Consider the following 16,731-nt stretch of genomic DNA (forward strand, 5'->3'; position numbering starts at 1 on the left):
CACTTCATTTTAGTAAAGGAAATAATGCACACGCTCTCGGCTTGTACATAAAAGCATTATAGTTTTTGCCTGTTTAGAAACCTCAGAGAGCATAGAATGTTCTTCTGAGCATTAGCATCTTATCCATTCCATGTTCTCTGTGTCTTTGTGTTGAGCCTTATGTGCATAGAAGGCCGTACCTGATAGTTGAGTTATGCTCTCCCTCTATTGTGATGTGTTTATATACACAAGGGAATGGATTGTAGTTTCAGTTGGCTGTTTATAGCCAGGCAATTTTATTTCAGAAAAGTAAGTGACTGAAAAGTGTAGTTACTTCTCTTTTGGTAACATCTTTTCATTCACTGACAGTTATTGTGAACAAGTGAAATAAAACTGTTAATCAGTCAAACAAATGTTGCCTAGTTTACTCGTTAGATATCTGTATATTTGAAAATTGTATGTTTTTGTATAAGTCCTGTCGTAGCCAAATAATTTGATCTCCTAATTTTAGAATTATAGGCTATATTCACTTTAATGCTATTGTGCTGAAATGTTAACCATTGTAACCACCCACTTATAGATTAAAGATTGCTTTAAAATGAATCTTTTGCTCCCCTCAATCTAAATTATACCTCTGGTTTATTTGGACTTTAACACACATTTTGCAGTTTATTTTGAAACTCGTATCATCTTTTGGCAAATTCAGGAGAGCTATTTCTCATTTTTATTTGCAAGAACATAATTTATTGACTGAAGAAAGCTAGTATGAAAAAATAGTTTTAAAAGAAAACCAATATGTTTCCAAAATTGAAATTTGGCTTTAAAAGATTTGAAGAATGATGATATCTGCTTGTGCCATCAGCATGTATCTCTATAGAATTATAATGGTAGATAAGTATTTAAAAAGAAATATATGGGCTTAGGACTTTGGTTTTCCCCTTCCTTTTTGCCAATTCAGAATAATGTCATCTTATTTTTTTTCTCTCATAGATGCATATAATATCTTCCTGAAAGCACAAAGGCAAAACATTGTATTTAGCAGTGAAACTTACAACAAACTAATACAATTACTGTTGTCAAAGGATAGTTTTCCACAGGCAATGCAAGTTAAAGATTTGTAAGTATCACTCTGTTAAACCTTTTGCTTTAAAAAATATTGGCTACAATTAAGATTGTTTTTACATGGTTTAGTAGCAATTGCTTATTTAGCCTTAGTTACCCATAAAGATCGTAAGAAATGCTAACTCCATTGTATGTTTTTTTATCCCATAAAAAATGTAACCATTATTACCCACACATAGTACATTTTATTTTCTTTGTGTGCCCACAGCTCATTTTACACATCCATGTACATAAAAGTAATTTTTTTTCTTGTTCAGCAACTAATTCCATAGATTTTTTTTTTTTTTTCTGTAATAAGAGCAGCCTGTTGTAATGAAGATACAAAGGGCTTGAAAGATGGAGGTTTGAATGTTACTTGAAAGCACCTTGATTTGGGGGAAACTTTGAGCCATCTCTGAGCCTTGGTTTTTCTTCCAAACAATAAGTTTTACATTAAATAACTTAGAGAAACTGAAGGAAAATATAGGTTCTCAAAACATTTTCTATGCCATTACCAGTAATGGGTTTTTTGGTTTGGTTTTGGATTTTTGAAAGAAAAATCTCTTTGGTGCTAGCAGTGGTTTTGTCTCTTGGGCTAATCCCCTAGATGAAAATACTCTGCTAATCAAAATAAGAAGAAAGGTTTCTTACTGGTGTATCTGGTAACTAATTGATGTTATCTTATCCCCAAGTTACTATCTTGAAAACTTTAATTAATAAATTAAAAAAACAGTCTAGAAGGGAGGAATTGAAAATCACCTGCCTTGAAACATAAGCATGTTGACGGGTCAGTAGTTTATTTTCAATGGAAAAGAGAACTTTTCCCTAATATACCATTTAGAGATTCTGAAGTAAACTCAACCAATTTTTACCTACAAAATTTTTTAAGTCATAGCACTTTTGGAATATAGAATTCTGAATAGAAAATTGATGCTTGCCATTCTTTCGAGTCACTAGGAAACCTAGTGTTAATTTCAGTGTTGTTAAAGTTATGCTTGATAGGTCTATTCCTAGGGTTTGTGTTTTGGTACATTTCGAAAAATGTATCCTGTCATCTATAACCACTGAAAGCAAGGGGTTGGGAGGACTATCTTTTAAAATTACTTTTCTCAAAAAATTACTATAAAACTATCCCATAATCAAAGGTATTCTGAAACAGTGGTGATTTGGAAAGACAAAAAAAAGAAAAGAGCTTTTTTGTGTTGAGAATTAGGTATTAAAGTGAGGAGATAAAACAAAACCGTTTAGTGCTGAGAATGGTCCTAAAAATACAACAAAAATTTTTTTTTCGTTCTTTTTGGGTTTGTTCTGGAACAGTGGCCCTTACTCTGGCAGCATAAAAAGATTACCCACATCCCACCACAAAGGTGGGCAACTGCTAGGGTGTCAAGGCACAGGAATGTGCATTTTACTAAGCTCCCTGGGTGATACAGGAATCATGTGTCTCTAACATTTTGGTTATACACCCTTAATAGTTGTAATAACATATCACATGTAAGTATATTATAGAATATACTTAAAACATATTCATAAGATGAGATTGGAAAACAGAGATTTAAACGTATTCTTGCCTCTTAGGGTGGGTTCAGGATTCTAGAATATTTTCCAGACTGCAATTGCAATCAGTTAGTGGCTCATGAAATCTAGTGGGACAGAATCAGCATTTTTCTTTTTTAAATGAAATAGACTGGAAAATATCAAAGCACTTCATTTAATGAAGATAGCATTTTGTGAAATGTTGATTTCAGTTTTATGGGCATGTATATAGCTATATTGCATGTATATAGCATGTACTGCGATGTAGTATAAAACATCATTTCTTTCTATAGTCCTACTATGAATCTTGACATAATAAGTTTGAAAGACACTGACTTTTATAAGTATAACCCTTATATTCACAATCTGTAAAATACAGGCTTATCTTCTTTCCTTCTCTTTCATTCTAGGTTTTCATAAAGATATTAGAATATAATTGACATATAAAAAGATGTATATGTTTAATGTATATACCTGAGTGTGTTTGGGAATAAGTATATTTTCATAAAACCTCATCACCATCAAGGCCATAAGTATATTCATCTCCTCCCTCCTTTGTTGTTATTGTTATTGGGGGGTGGTTGTGTATAAGAATACTGATGATCTACCCTGTTAACAATTTAAAGTTTATCATACAGTATTGTTAGCTGTAGGCAATGTGTGTAGAGTTCCAGAACTTACCTCACGTGACCAGCTTTGTACCCTTTAACCATCCTCTCATTTCCCCTCCTTCCAGCTCCTACCAACTGCCATTCTATTCTTTGCTCTTGAGTTTGACTATTTAAGATTCCACATAGAAGTGAGACTTTCTGTACAATTGAAAACACTTTTATTTTAGCTGTCTTCACACCACCATTATTTATAGCTTCCTTCTCCATGTAGCTCTGAGTCCAAGATCTAAAGCTTCAGATCAACTTGGACCTTAAACCAATAAAGTGTTATATTGATGATGAATTATAACTTCATTTAAATACATTTGGAACTTTTGAAAATAACCTTGAACTGGGGATTCAGAAGCAAAAGTTCAAGTTCCAGCTAATTGTGTTACTAGAGTTTGTCATATAACATCTCTGGAGTCATGTCCTAGTTCATTGCCAATGCTAGACTAGGACCATCTCTTTCCCTTCCAGGTCAGTATCAATAGTCAGAGTAAAATGGAATTGTTTTTTTATAGGCAACTATATTGTAATATTGGCAACAATATGAGCTACTGTAGCAAGGGGCAGTGCCCTCTAGTATTATTCTGCCAGTCTTGCTCTCAATCCCTGAACAGCAATCCATGATAATTATGTACATAATGCTACTTGTTCAATCTCAAGAGCAATAGTTTTCTTGCCATCTTTGTTTTGATAATTCCTTCGCTGACTCTTAATGTGTTACAGATGCACTTGACTTCTAATGAGATTTCTTCAGTTTTATTGGCAAGGTCATTTAACCTTCCCAACAAGTAATGGAACATCTCAAAAGTAACAGTAATAGCTGCCTTGAAAATTTTTTTTTTAAAACCAGCTTTCTTCTATTTAGTTTCTCATGTTTCAAAAATTTTATGAGAGTGAATTGTTTCAAGGAAGGAAGGAAAACTGCTTATTCAGAGAGCAGTAAGGGATATAAATTATTTTAAATCTCTGATAATACTAAATGGTAATCTTAGGGAATTTGAGAATCATGTAACAACAGCCCTGCTTTATCTTTTGAGAATTGCTCTTAATTTTCTCTTGTCCCTGCTAGCTTCTTATTTCATTCTTTCTGGAAATAATGCTATTCTATCACTGATGATTTTTACTGGATTAGCCAGTTTTCGTTATCCAGAGTAATATAAATTACAATCACTGAGTAATGTCCTATATATAAGTACAATCCATTTTCATTGCTTTGAAATATCTAATGTGAAATACTTTCTGTGATAGATTATTTTTGCAGTTGATTATAACTTTAAAGATTGATACCCTTCCCTCTACAATTTCTTCCTCTTTATTGTGGTAGTTCTTAAAAAAAAGTCTGTGATTCTGTGCAGTCTAGTTCAGTAGCCACTAGCCATATAGAGTCGTGTTTAAATTTATTTAAAGTTAATTAGGTTCTATTATTTCTGTTCCTCTGTCATAGTGTCCTGTACAGCCACACGTGAGTGGCGAACTGTATTGTGTAGCACAGATAAGGAATATTTCCCATCATCACAGAAAATTTGGTTTCTAGGGGAAAAAATCAGAATTATGATCAAATTTCTTTTATTGTATGGAAGAATGCAGTGCAGAGATCTCTATCAGTAACTTTTTGTAGTTTTTCTCCTTTTACCAGTTTGGAACATATTTTGGTTGAAATTGGTCAGTTCCTCTCATGGGAATTTTTCTTTTTAATCCTTAGCTCTACTTTCATATTTATAATGAAAAGGCAGCTTCCCAAGATAGGAAGAGATTATTTAAAAAGAATGTTACTTGTTTTGAGGTTTTCATACCCTCAAAGTGTATTTCACATCCATCAGTTAAAAGAAGTTTTGTTACCTCATGGTTTTAGAACCTTAGGGAATATTCTTAAGGAAATATGGTATAATATATGTAATAATATTGGCATAAGGAGTGAGCTAATTTTTATTTAATCATGTCACAGATTGAGGAAGTAAATCCTTTATTTCACATAATTTATAGTCTCATGCATGAGTTGTTGATTTAGGAGCTTTGACAGATGGGACAAAGGGAAAAAGTCAAACTGAGCAATGGGTGCTTTGGCGGGATTTAAGAGGATTGGTTGGGGGATAAGAAAATCCTGCATCCAGGGACCACAGGGGTGAACCTCAGAGGCTATAGGGGACTGAGGGGATGGGTGTATTTTGGTGTTTGGGGAGGATTTTATTAAGATTGGTGAGAATAATTTAGCAGTGACCCTGCTTTCCTCACAATCTGCTCAGCTCGAGGCTTCTGTGCAGGGATGGGAGCGAGGTCACCATTGAGCTTGGTAAGGCAAATGGCAGCAATTGCTTTTGCCCCCTTGACCTGTGGTGATTTCCTAATTCTGTGATGAACCCCAGGCATTAAAGACACCCAGAGATAGATGTCATTTCTGGTTTTTGGGGGGGTTTGTCTTTTTGTTTTTTTAATCCTGTATGCTTCATTGAGTTTTTAACTCTTGAGTTTTAAAAAGTTAGGGTTCTGCTTGAAGTCTAAAACTGGGTTGTTGTGTGAAAATTTTAATTTAAATTTAAACGGTTTTGGTTCTGCAGTATGTTTAAAAGCTTTAAGAACTCTATGTATCTAGATGACAGAAATTTGAAAATTAATCAACCAAATGATATGGTGTTGGTTAGTAATATGCTGTAGTTTATGTTTAAAATATACAGTGCTGAAAATAAATGTTCATTTTTGTTGCAAGAAGAATAGTTTTACATTTTATAATTATGGTGAATGTAGGAAAAAGTATCCAGCTTAGAATACAGCGGAACAATGCAGGGCATGCAGTTATTTTAGTCATCTAATATGTCAGCATTCAAGAATCTGAACCGATTGTTTAAAAAAAATCTTGTACTTTGTTTCTTTTGTTGCTCATTTCCAACTTTGTCATCTGTCAGAATGCAAAAAAAAATTATCCTTCTATAACCATTGACAGGATAACACAAAAGCTGTCTCCAGGTCGATATTTTGCAGCAATATTTTTAACATACGAACAGTAGTTTTTATAATTTCACCTTGGTGCTCAACCATTTATTATCGTATCAGAAGCATGTCAGTAATTCCTTTCTAAATGTCTGCTTCTTTTAGCGCTGAGACCCACATCAAGGGCTTCGCACTGAACGATGCTGCCAACAGCCTCCTCATCATAACGCAAGTTAGGCGGGATTATTTGAAAGGTATGTCACAATGCTTGACCTTTACGTCACATTAATGCCTCTGCAGATTTTTCTTGTAACGCCCTTCGAATACTTGGATAAAGGAGTCCATTTAGCAAATTACCTGCTTATCAAGAGCCTTTTGTGGTAGCTGAGAGACGTAAATTACTGTACATGCATTTATAATACAGCTTGAATATGAATGTACTTGTCATTTGACCACTTAGTCCAGTTTCCATTCCATTTAACACAAGATGGGTTTTCTTAAGATGAATCACAGCTCTTCAGACATGCAAAATTTGTGTTCCAGAACGAGAGAAAGTACAGGCTTTCAAGTGCGTTAAAATTCACAGCACAAGTCATTTTGCTTTGGAAATTAACATACTTTCGGGTGTCTGAAACAATTCCCAGCAGTTGTTTCTTGCGTATTGTGTTGGTTGTGTGTGAGATAGCAAATGAGTTAAATTGAGTGTTAAATTTGTGGGATTGTGCACTAAATGATTATAATATTGATTTTTAAAACTTAATCTAACACTTTTTTAATAGTTCATAATATCAACAGCAATAAAATATGGTATTTGTTTGAAGTTTAGAATTTATAAATGAATATTAAAAGGGTAACACGAGAGACTTGGAGATGATTTTGGGGAGGGTTGGCTTGGGGGCTGGTGGTTTGGTAGATGGTTTGCATTGAGCTGGATTTGGATGTGGAGGGCTTATGAATGAGCTTCCAAGTGGGACAGTGATGACTCTCTTAAATTTAGGTAAGTAGCTTTTCACATTAAGTTTCACATTTGAATTTTAGTCAATACAGTAATATTACAATTTTACTAATAGAACAAAACTCACATAGGAGATCTTTTAAGATTGGGGTAAAAAGTTCTTATTAAATGTTACAGGTTTCTTCCCTAGTCTGTAATAGCAATGTTCTTCCTGGCTTGCATGTTTATAAAATATTTTGCATCTGTGAAAGTTGGCATTGCTTATAATACACAAACATGCTGGTCTTTAGCCATTTCCCTAGTTGATTAGCACTGAATATGTAAGTGGTGATTTCTCCCTTTGCAAAATTTCCACCCTAGCATTCCACAGGCAGGGCCCCCATCAACATAGTCTTTTTGGACAGCCTTAAATTGTAATTGAGTAGAGTAGGGCTTATTGTTAAAATTTTGAATTATCAAATTAAATACATTGAAAAATGAAAATTGTTCCCCATATAAATAAGCTCATTGTTGTAAATAGCTACTTTTCTATAGGAATGAAGGATAAAACTTTTTTTGTGTGTTTGTATTACAGTACTAAGGATTAAACACAGGGCCTCACACGTAATATTGTAGGCAAGTGCTCTATAACTGAGCTGCATCCCAAACCTTAAACAAACCACCTATTAATTTTAATTTCAGAGATTCATTTGGGGGTTGAATCTGACCCAAGTTTAACTTGACTGCTATCCTTTTTTTGTTGTTGTTGTTGTTGTTGTTTTAAATATTTATATTTTAGTTGTAGTTGGAAACAATACCTTTATTTCACTTATTTATTCTTATGTGGTGCTGAGGATCGAACCCAGGGTCTCGCACATGCAAGGCAAGCGCTCTACCACTGAGCCACAACCACAGCCCCTAACTTGACTGCTATCCTTTCTTAATATGTTGGGTGCCCCATGAAAACTATAGAAAGTGCATGATATAATTTCTCATCTATTCTTCCAAGCTGTTCAACTCAAATGGAGGATATTTGAGAAGAGAACATCCTCCACCCAATGCAACCCCCACCCCCAGCCCTGACTCCCAGCCTGACCATACACTAACCACTTGTTGGAGTAAAATGATCATTGGCAAGGATGGGGAATCATGTTGGCCTTGTTTCTCTCTCTACATTTTGCTCCATTATCAGTGAAAGCCCCCAAGTTTTAAAGACCTCTTCTGTTCTTCTGCCTTTCTCTCTTTCAGGTTTTTTTTTTAAATAAACCCAATCTAAGGCAGTAATAAAAAATAATAATAATAAAGACAAATCCTACTATAATTTTATAAGCTAATAATGCTTGTAGAATATTAAAAACTGATATCGTGGCATCTTTACAATTTATTGAGTATTACTAGTGAGTGAGTAAATGATGGAATTGAATAATAGTGAGAAAAGTCTTGGGGGTAGGAATGTGGGTGGATATCATTTTTGGTGTCTTTTTTAAGTCATTTGCTCTACAATTCTATGTGAGAATGAGATTTAGGTCATGAGGTCTCATGCTCTCTTTGAATAAATACAGAATGATCTATTCTGCTCACCTCTCTACTCATGTATCCATAGGTGCAGCATCTGGGGTGGTTAGACTCAAGTTGGTATCAAGTGATATTACTTTGACCTTGGGAAAGTGTTTCAATTTTCTGCTTCAGCAGCTCATATGTAAAGTTGGTACTTGCCTCATAAGGGTAGTTGTGAGTGTAGTTTCTTAGTATTGTGCCTAGTATGCAGTAAATGCTCAGCTATTATAATGAATGCTCAATAATTTTGAGTTACCATAGTCACTATCGTTAATCTTATTTTTGTTTTTATTTTGATCCACTGGTGTTAAGAACCTCTCTAACTTACAATATACTTAGGTACTAAGAATACTTGGGCTGGAAATTTCGCTCAGTGGTAAGAGTGCTTGCCTAGAATGCATGAGGTCCTGGGTTCAATCTCCAGTACTGAAGGAAAAAAAAGTGGGGCTGGGGATGTGGCTCAGTGGTAGAGCGCTTGCCTTGCACATGCAAGGTCCCGGGTTCAGTCCCTGGTTTGATCCTCAGCCACCACGTAAAAATAAGTAAATAAAATAAAGTGATTGTGTACAACTACAGGAAATAAATAAATATTGTTTTTTAAAAAAAAAAGAATACTTGAACTTGATTATCTGTAGACCACCAGTTAACAAGGTAACATTAAGCTTATTTTCTGTAATTTATATTTTTAATAATATAAAAACATTTTTGTTTCCTATATTGCATATGATTTTTAAATTACCTATTTTCCCTTTTCCCTATTTCAGAGTCACTGATTAAAATTATTTCTAAATTTGGTATAATAGTATATTCAGTAATAAATACTAAACTCATCATGTCTTTTACTGTATTTTTTTTAATAGACTGTTTAATTATTACCCTTTCCCATTCCTCTGTGAAAGATAAGCTGTTCTTATTCAGAGAGCTGCTTTGAAAGCTTGGTTTTGTTTAGGTTACATTGCTGTAATTGCTATAAAGCCATGAAGTTTTCAATACCTGAACTTCACAACACTTGCACATAAGTCAGTAAATTAGAAGGATTTTTCATATTTTTTCATCATCAAGTACTTGTAATTGTGATTCTCTGCATTTAAAAAAAAAAACCCCATTGGTTGTAAGCCATAAGACTTGAATGAGCTTTGTTTTATTTGAAAACTGAATGTAAGAAAATATCCACAGGTGTCTAATCATATAAAAGAAATCTGTTAATGTGAAAGTTTGACTGTTCCTATGAGGTTGATCTTGTTTGAAACAGAAAAACTCATTTTCAAGGAAGCATCTTTGGGATATTAAATGTTTTTGATAATAATGTAATCTTTTGAGTTAACAAAATCCGAAAATATATGAATTTAGGTAGAAGTTACATATTTTTGGAAACTCTTTAATTTTTAAAATTTTTCCTTATTTGTACTTTTCTAAACTTGTCAATTTCCTTGGAATGAGATGCAAAATTTTATCCCTGAATGGATAAAATTCACATTGTCAATAACAATTGTGTTCTGTGACATAAAGAAGAAATTTCTCTGGTCTCTAATACTTTACGGATAGTCAAATTAGTTTTTTTTTTTTTATTTAGGATTTCTCATGAAGTATTAATACTTTCTGTAATCTAGAATAAATTATTCATAGCTTTTTGTATATAGCCATTTGTGCTCATATTTTCAAAGTACATTTAAGTCAATATGGATCATATAAGAAAATTGCATCCTCTGCCCTTATATTTTAGCTGCTCTAACAACTCTGAAAACAGCCTTGGATTTGAAGCAGATTCCCTCTAGATTGTCAGTGACCCGCCTTATCCAGGCATTTGCCTTGAAGGGTGACATACAAAGCATAGAAGCAATTCAGAAGATGGTAAATGGACTTGACTCAATTGGACTCTCCAACATGGTTTTCATCAATAACATTGCTCTGGCACAAATAAAGAAGTAAGTACTTTCAAACTTTCTTGAATTATCTCTACTGCCTTTAAGAACTTTTTTAGACCTTTGGAAACCACGTTGGAAATTTCAGTGGTGATTATTGTTGCTTATTATTTCCTATTATAAATAATCATGTTGAAAAAAGTATTTTATCTTTAAATTAAAACTAAGAATAAACATCAGTTATCAGATTCATAAAATTTACTCTACAGCTGCTAACTTTTCTAATTTTAAATAGATGTGCATGCCAGGCCTCTTATTGTCAAAACACTTCTTTACACAAGTGAAAATGACTTTATTCATTTGTCAACAATGCTTGAGAGTGATACTCTGCTAGCATATTGTGAAATAAGACCCAGCAAGCTTGTTAGAAATATATATTTCTAGAGCTGGAGGTGCACCTCAGGGGTGGACTAGGCGCTTAGTGTGCACAGGCCTTGTGTTCCATCTCCAACACTAAAAAGAGGAAAAAAAACTCATTTCCATACTCTTCACCCATCCACCCCTTCAAGACACACACCCACAAGAAGAGGAAGTACTTAGATATGATTCTCTTACCACCATCTCGAGAGTCCTTGATGAGAATTACCACTATAGAATTATGTAAGGACTTTTTTTTAAATTGACCTAACTAGCAAAGTACTTTGTTCAAATTAAAGATTCATAGGGATAATTATGGAATTGACATTCTTACTGCCTTTTGGGGGAAATGTTCTTTAGTAGTTAACCTTATGTACATTTCATAACATGTGATGTTAAAATATATGTTTTTGCTGGAGTTTTTCCTTCCCCATTTCTTTGAGCAAAAACAGTTGTATTTTATTAAGTTAGAAGATCAAGGAAATTATTCAAGGAACAGTTGGATGAATTTTTTAAAGTTACCATATAAACAGTTTTATAAAATACAGAGATTATATTTTTAGACACTATTAACTGGAACCTATGAGACAAATATATTGTAACAGGATATTTGTTTTTAGTCAGTAAGGTGTTTTTTGTTTGTGGTGCTGGGTCCTTGTGCATGCAAGGCAAGCACCCTACCAACTGAGCTATACCCCAACCCAAGTTATATATATATATATTTTTTTTTTATTTTTGTAATTGTAGGTGAACAGAATGTCTTTATTTGTTTATTTTTATATGGTGCTTAGGATCAAACCCAGTGCCTCACACATGCAAGGTAAATGCTCTGCCACTGAGCTACAACCTCAGCCCCCAAGTTCTATTTTTTAAAGTATTAATTTCAACATAAGATTGATTATTTGAAGTGCCTTATCATAACATTATCAAATGTAGACCACCTTAACCACAAAAATAGCGTATATTTTCTCATAATTTGCTTAATAAGACCATATAGTTAATTTTTTTTCTAAGAATTTTAGTATTTTCCAAATGTATAGTGCCCAAGAATAGGAAATTTATAGATATGAAAATATACCTTTTGAAGACATGGTCAGCATCTTTAAAAATCTTGAGATGCCATATATTGTCTTTACCTCATATAGTAGTGACCAGTTGTGGGTCATAAAGTGAAAACTAGAGCAGTTAAACTTAAATTTTCATTTTACAGCCAAAGAGCTATAAAATCAAATATTTAAGAAAGTTATCCTAATTAATTCTTCTATAGTTGTTTGATCTTGTCTCTAGAGCAGAATTTTAAAATAAGCAACTATTTTTTAACTACTGTGAAGTAAAATATGTAACTACTACAGCATGAACCTCTCAGTGATTGCCTTTGGTATCAAATCATGATTGGATTTAACTTGCATGTGGTTTATTAAATCTGTTTAATTGTAAATGTATTTCCTTTTGTTTCCTAAAGTGTTTGCATGAGCTGATCTAAAAGTAAGTTCTTGTGCTGATACTGACTGCAATATTAATACAAAAGCAAATGTTTCTTTTCAATTTGTTTTGCTTCCTTTTACAGCAATAACATCGATGTTGCCATAGAAAACATTGAAAATATGCTTACTTCAGGGAATCAAACCATAGAACCTCAGTACTTTGGCTTGGCATATTTATTCAGAAAGGTAATAGAGGAGCAGATAGAACCAGCAGTTGAAAAGTGTAAGTTGTTTGTTTTTGTGAACGAATACAGAAGCACTTTTTCTCCAGTAAAACTGGACCAAATATCTTTGGATGAGTCATACCCCTGTTTTAACAAGATTTTTCTTACCTGTTTTCCAGTAAGCATCATGGCAGAGAGATTGGCCAATCAGTTTGCAGTTTATAAACCTGTCACCGATCTTTTCCTTCAGCTCATGGGTTCGGGCAAGGTGGATGATGCCAGAGCTCTCCTACAGGTAATGACTCATGGAGCCGGTGAGGCTTGCAGCTTGTGAGAAGTGAAATGAAGTCACTAGATGTGTGTATGAAGGAATACTGGAAACAAACTGTGGTGCTGCTAGAACATTTGAATTCATTGTGAATCAAGGTTGCATGACAAGGAGGTGGATCGTAGGTTGTAGGTTGCTGATTTGAAAACTAGGAATATCTGTATAATTAAAAGAAGGTTTGGGATGGGAAAGATGAGTTTTGCTGAAATTATTTAAAGACAAATGTTTCTGTGCAGATAGGTGATGCAAAACGTCCATTCCTTTGATCTCTCATTTTAATTTCTCTAATGCTCTAAATACTGTGCATCACCATGGCAACACAGTTTGCAAACAAAAAGTAGGAAATGTTTGCTTTTCAAGTACAGCTTCTCACTTGAATACTCAAACATTCTTAGTGCCTTATTCAAGGTTTATTAAGAGTTGAATTTGCTTTCTATTCACTTGTGTGTCACAGACACATTAAATGACAAATGCAGGTCTCTGTGGCCCACACTCTAAGTTAAATTAGCAATCTTCAGGGAAGGAGACAACTGCATTCATGCCACTTTAACTGCACTAAATATAAAGCTGCGCCAAGTGCGACAGAACTGTGGGTGATCAGAGCTGCCACTGGCAGTGTACACAAACAGGCACCGCTGGGGAGCCCTTCCCAGCAGGTGGCAGTCAAACAGCCACCGTGATCCCGCCAGCGGCTGTGTTTGTGTAGACTCCCTGTGTCAGATTGAGGCCTGGAACCAATTTCTGATAGTAAATAGTATTATATTCACTTACATTGTTACCAGCTGCAAGATATCTTAAGTCGGAGATAGAGAAGGTAAAAACTGTACCCATTTGCTTGAAGCTCCAGTTTTGATCTTTAAAGTTCATCTAGCCTGACAGTACAGCCAAGCCATTTTGAAAAGAAATGCCTGCAAAAATTTTTCTCCAGTTTAACAGTTGAATAAAAAAATGAAATTGGTGCTGCTTCTAGGGCTTTTGCTTTTGTTTCTGAACAGAGAGAAATTCTGATTAGCTTGGTTTGGCTCTTTTACTCTCCCCCCCACCCCTCGCCCCCCCACCCCTTTTTGGAAAGGCAATTTATGATAGGTAGGGATTTTATAAAGAATCTTCTCATTATTTTAGTGTGCTGCAATTAGTGTTTAAAGGTCTATCTTGAAAGGAATATACGCTATGCTTTGTCTTCATGTTTATGTATCTAAACACCTACTTCATAAATATCTAATCAAAGTGATGGTATTCCTTCAACTTAACACATTCTTGTGATTGTGTTAGAAAATGGTACTTGGTACTTCCTCTGCCATCTTATTCTGAGCTATAACCTTCATGTCCCTTTACAGAGGCCACAGTCAACAGGGCTGGAGACAGCCAGGCTGTGGCCTGCTGCCCTCAGAGTTCCCTTTACCCTCGGCAGCCTCACCTGGCAGGGGCTCCTGAAATGGCTGAGTGTTAATGTGGCAGCAGCGTCTTCATTGGCATTCCCTCAATAGACTGAGGTTCCAGATGATAAGCCCTTACTCTTCCTTTACCTGCTTGTCAAACAGTAAAAGAGTATTCTTGCTTTAGCGAAGAACACTTTATTCACAGATGTCGAAAACATTGGTGTATAATGTAAATGTTCCATGTGTCCCCAAAAGTTCTTTTTATACTATTCATTTTAATATTGACAGTGTTTTAAAGCTTTGGAAGAGCAATGTGCTTTGAGAAACTTAAAAGAATGACATCTATGATGAGTGTAAACTAAAATATTGTCTTGCCATATTTGATTTGACTATAGCATCTAAGATTGGATAGACACTTGATTTATCTGGTCTGTCATATAAACTTTTTTTTTTTTTGAGTTTAACTTTTGTCTCTTTCTCAAGCACTGGCTGTCTATTGCAATGAAAGCCTTTTATAAAATAGAGAGATTGAAATCAGTCCTTTTGTATGCGTAAGTGTAGGTAATTATACTTTAAAGAGAACTTGCTTTGTACATTTTAATTTTTATAAAGAAACGAGCAGTTATCTCCCTGACACCTTATTAAATGTATAATTAACCTTATGATCCCTAGCTCACTTGTGAATGCTTGGCAGTATAATTGGAGAGGAATAGTGTTTCTTTTTTTCCTCTTTCTTTGCAGTCCTAAACCTTGTTCTGTGGTTGTTGAAGCATTAGTTTGATTTTTCCCTTTTCTTTTTAAACAAACTTTATACTTCCAGTGCCAAGGACAGCTTTCGCCAAAGCTTGGCATAACTTGCACTTGTTTTCTTTTTTCTCACCTTAAAAAAAAAATGGTCGACTATGAGGCCTTCCTCGTGGTAATGATATACTACTGTATTATTGTGAACTTTCTTAATTGGAAATATTCACCTTGATCTGCTTGTTTATCAAAAACCTGCACTTACTGAATAATGTTTTAATTTTCAGAGATGTGGAGCAATTGCTGAACAAACCTCAATTTTGTCACTATTCTGTATCAGGAGTTCTCAGAAACCAGGAACGGTACTGTGATTTACTTGTTAACAAATCAGTGATGCTGTAAGACAGTCTTCCTCATGGTTTAACATAAAAGCTTGTTGGTTCAGGATCTTACCTAAAAATATCTTCGAGACTGAAGACTTTCCCTGCTTGTATTTACTAATTCTTTAGGATGCCGATACAGAGTTGGTCCTGACTCCTTAGTTGTGCTGGAAATGAAAAACAAGTTCATGCAGTGAATTCTTTGTTCTTGTAGTTGTGCATGGAGAGCTCAAGAAAGGACTGTTAGGAATGGAAGATAAAAATTGTATTGCTTAGGTCTCCTTGGTACATTTAATAATGCAGAAGCACTGCCAAGTGAGGCTGACGTCAGCAGTGCCTGTATCAGGTGGCTCTCCTGACCATTTATCAGGTATAAACTACCAGGTCCATGCGCCATTGGCTTTAAAATTCATGTGGTTTCCCAAATTAATGTTCCCTTTGGTAGTTACCTTATTTACACTGTGAAAGGTGTGTGTGTGTGTTACAGAATCAAAATACTTTTTTGTGGGGGCAGGGAGGGTACCAGGGATTGAACCCAGGGGTGCTTAACACAAACCTCAGCCTCTGAGCCCCTGGGATTAGAGGTGATCACCACTACACCTGGCTCAAAATTTATTTATTTATTTATTTGTTTATGTATGTATGTAGTTGGCCACAATGCCTTTATTTATTTTTATGCGGTGCTGAGGATTGAACCCGGGGCCTCACACATGCTAGGCAAACGCTCTACTACTGAGCCACAACTTCAGCCCTCAAAATTTATTTAAAAAAAAAAAAATGGACACAATACCTTTATTTTAATTTATTTTTATGTGATGCTGAGGGTTGAACCTAGTGCCTCACATGTGCTAGGCAAATGCTCTACTACTGAGCCACAACCCCAGCCCCTCAAATATATTTTTAATGTTAAAGGGAAAATAAAATAAAATAAAAGTCTAGTTTTAAAAATTTGCATCTAAAAATGTATTGAGTACCACGAGCCCCATTCTTAGTTTTTTTTGGTATTTGTTGGCATTTCAAAGCTAGACGGGGAGATCTAGTTTTCCTTCTTTTTTTTTTTTTTTATTATTTATTTATTATTTATTTATTTATTTTTAAAGAGAGAGAGGGGGAGAGAGAGAGAATTTTCAACATTTATTTTTTAGTTCTCGGCGGACACAACATCCTTTTTGGTATGTGGTGCTGAGGATCGAACCCGGGTCGCACGCATGCCAGGCGAGCGCGCTACCGCCCGAGCCACATCCCCAGCCCTTATTATTTATTTATTTATATATTTTGTAGATGG

At 34.7% G+C, this 16,731-nt stretch overlaps 1 protein-coding gene across 1 annotated transcript in view; it reads left to right on the forward strand.

Moving 5' to 3' along the window:
- Window positions 1-16,731, forward strand: part of Lrpprc (leucine rich pentatricopeptide repeat containing) — a 105,770-nt gene that overhangs the window by 85,100 nt on the left and 3,939 nt on the right. The window contains exons 30-35 of the mRNA XM_005324518.5: window positions 970-1,096; window positions 6,366-6,454; window positions 10,415-10,616; window positions 12,538-12,677; window positions 12,798-12,913; window positions 15,354-15,428. Of these exons, the coding sequence (XP_005324575.1) occupies window positions 970-1,096; window positions 6,366-6,454; window positions 10,415-10,616; window positions 12,538-12,677; window positions 12,798-12,913; window positions 15,354-15,428 (749 nt within the window). The remainder of the gene's footprint in view (window positions 1-969; window positions 1,097-6,365; window positions 6,455-10,414; window positions 10,617-12,537; window positions 12,678-12,797; window positions 12,914-15,353; window positions 15,429-16,731) is intronic.

Source organism: Ictidomys tridecemlineatus, chromosome 12 (genome assembly GCF_052094955.1).
Source record: "Ictidomys tridecemlineatus isolate mIctTri1 chromosome 12, mIctTri1.hap1, whole genome shotgun sequence".
Taxonomy (NCBI): Eukaryota; Metazoa; Chordata; class Mammalia; order Rodentia; family Sciuridae; genus Ictidomys; species Ictidomys tridecemlineatus.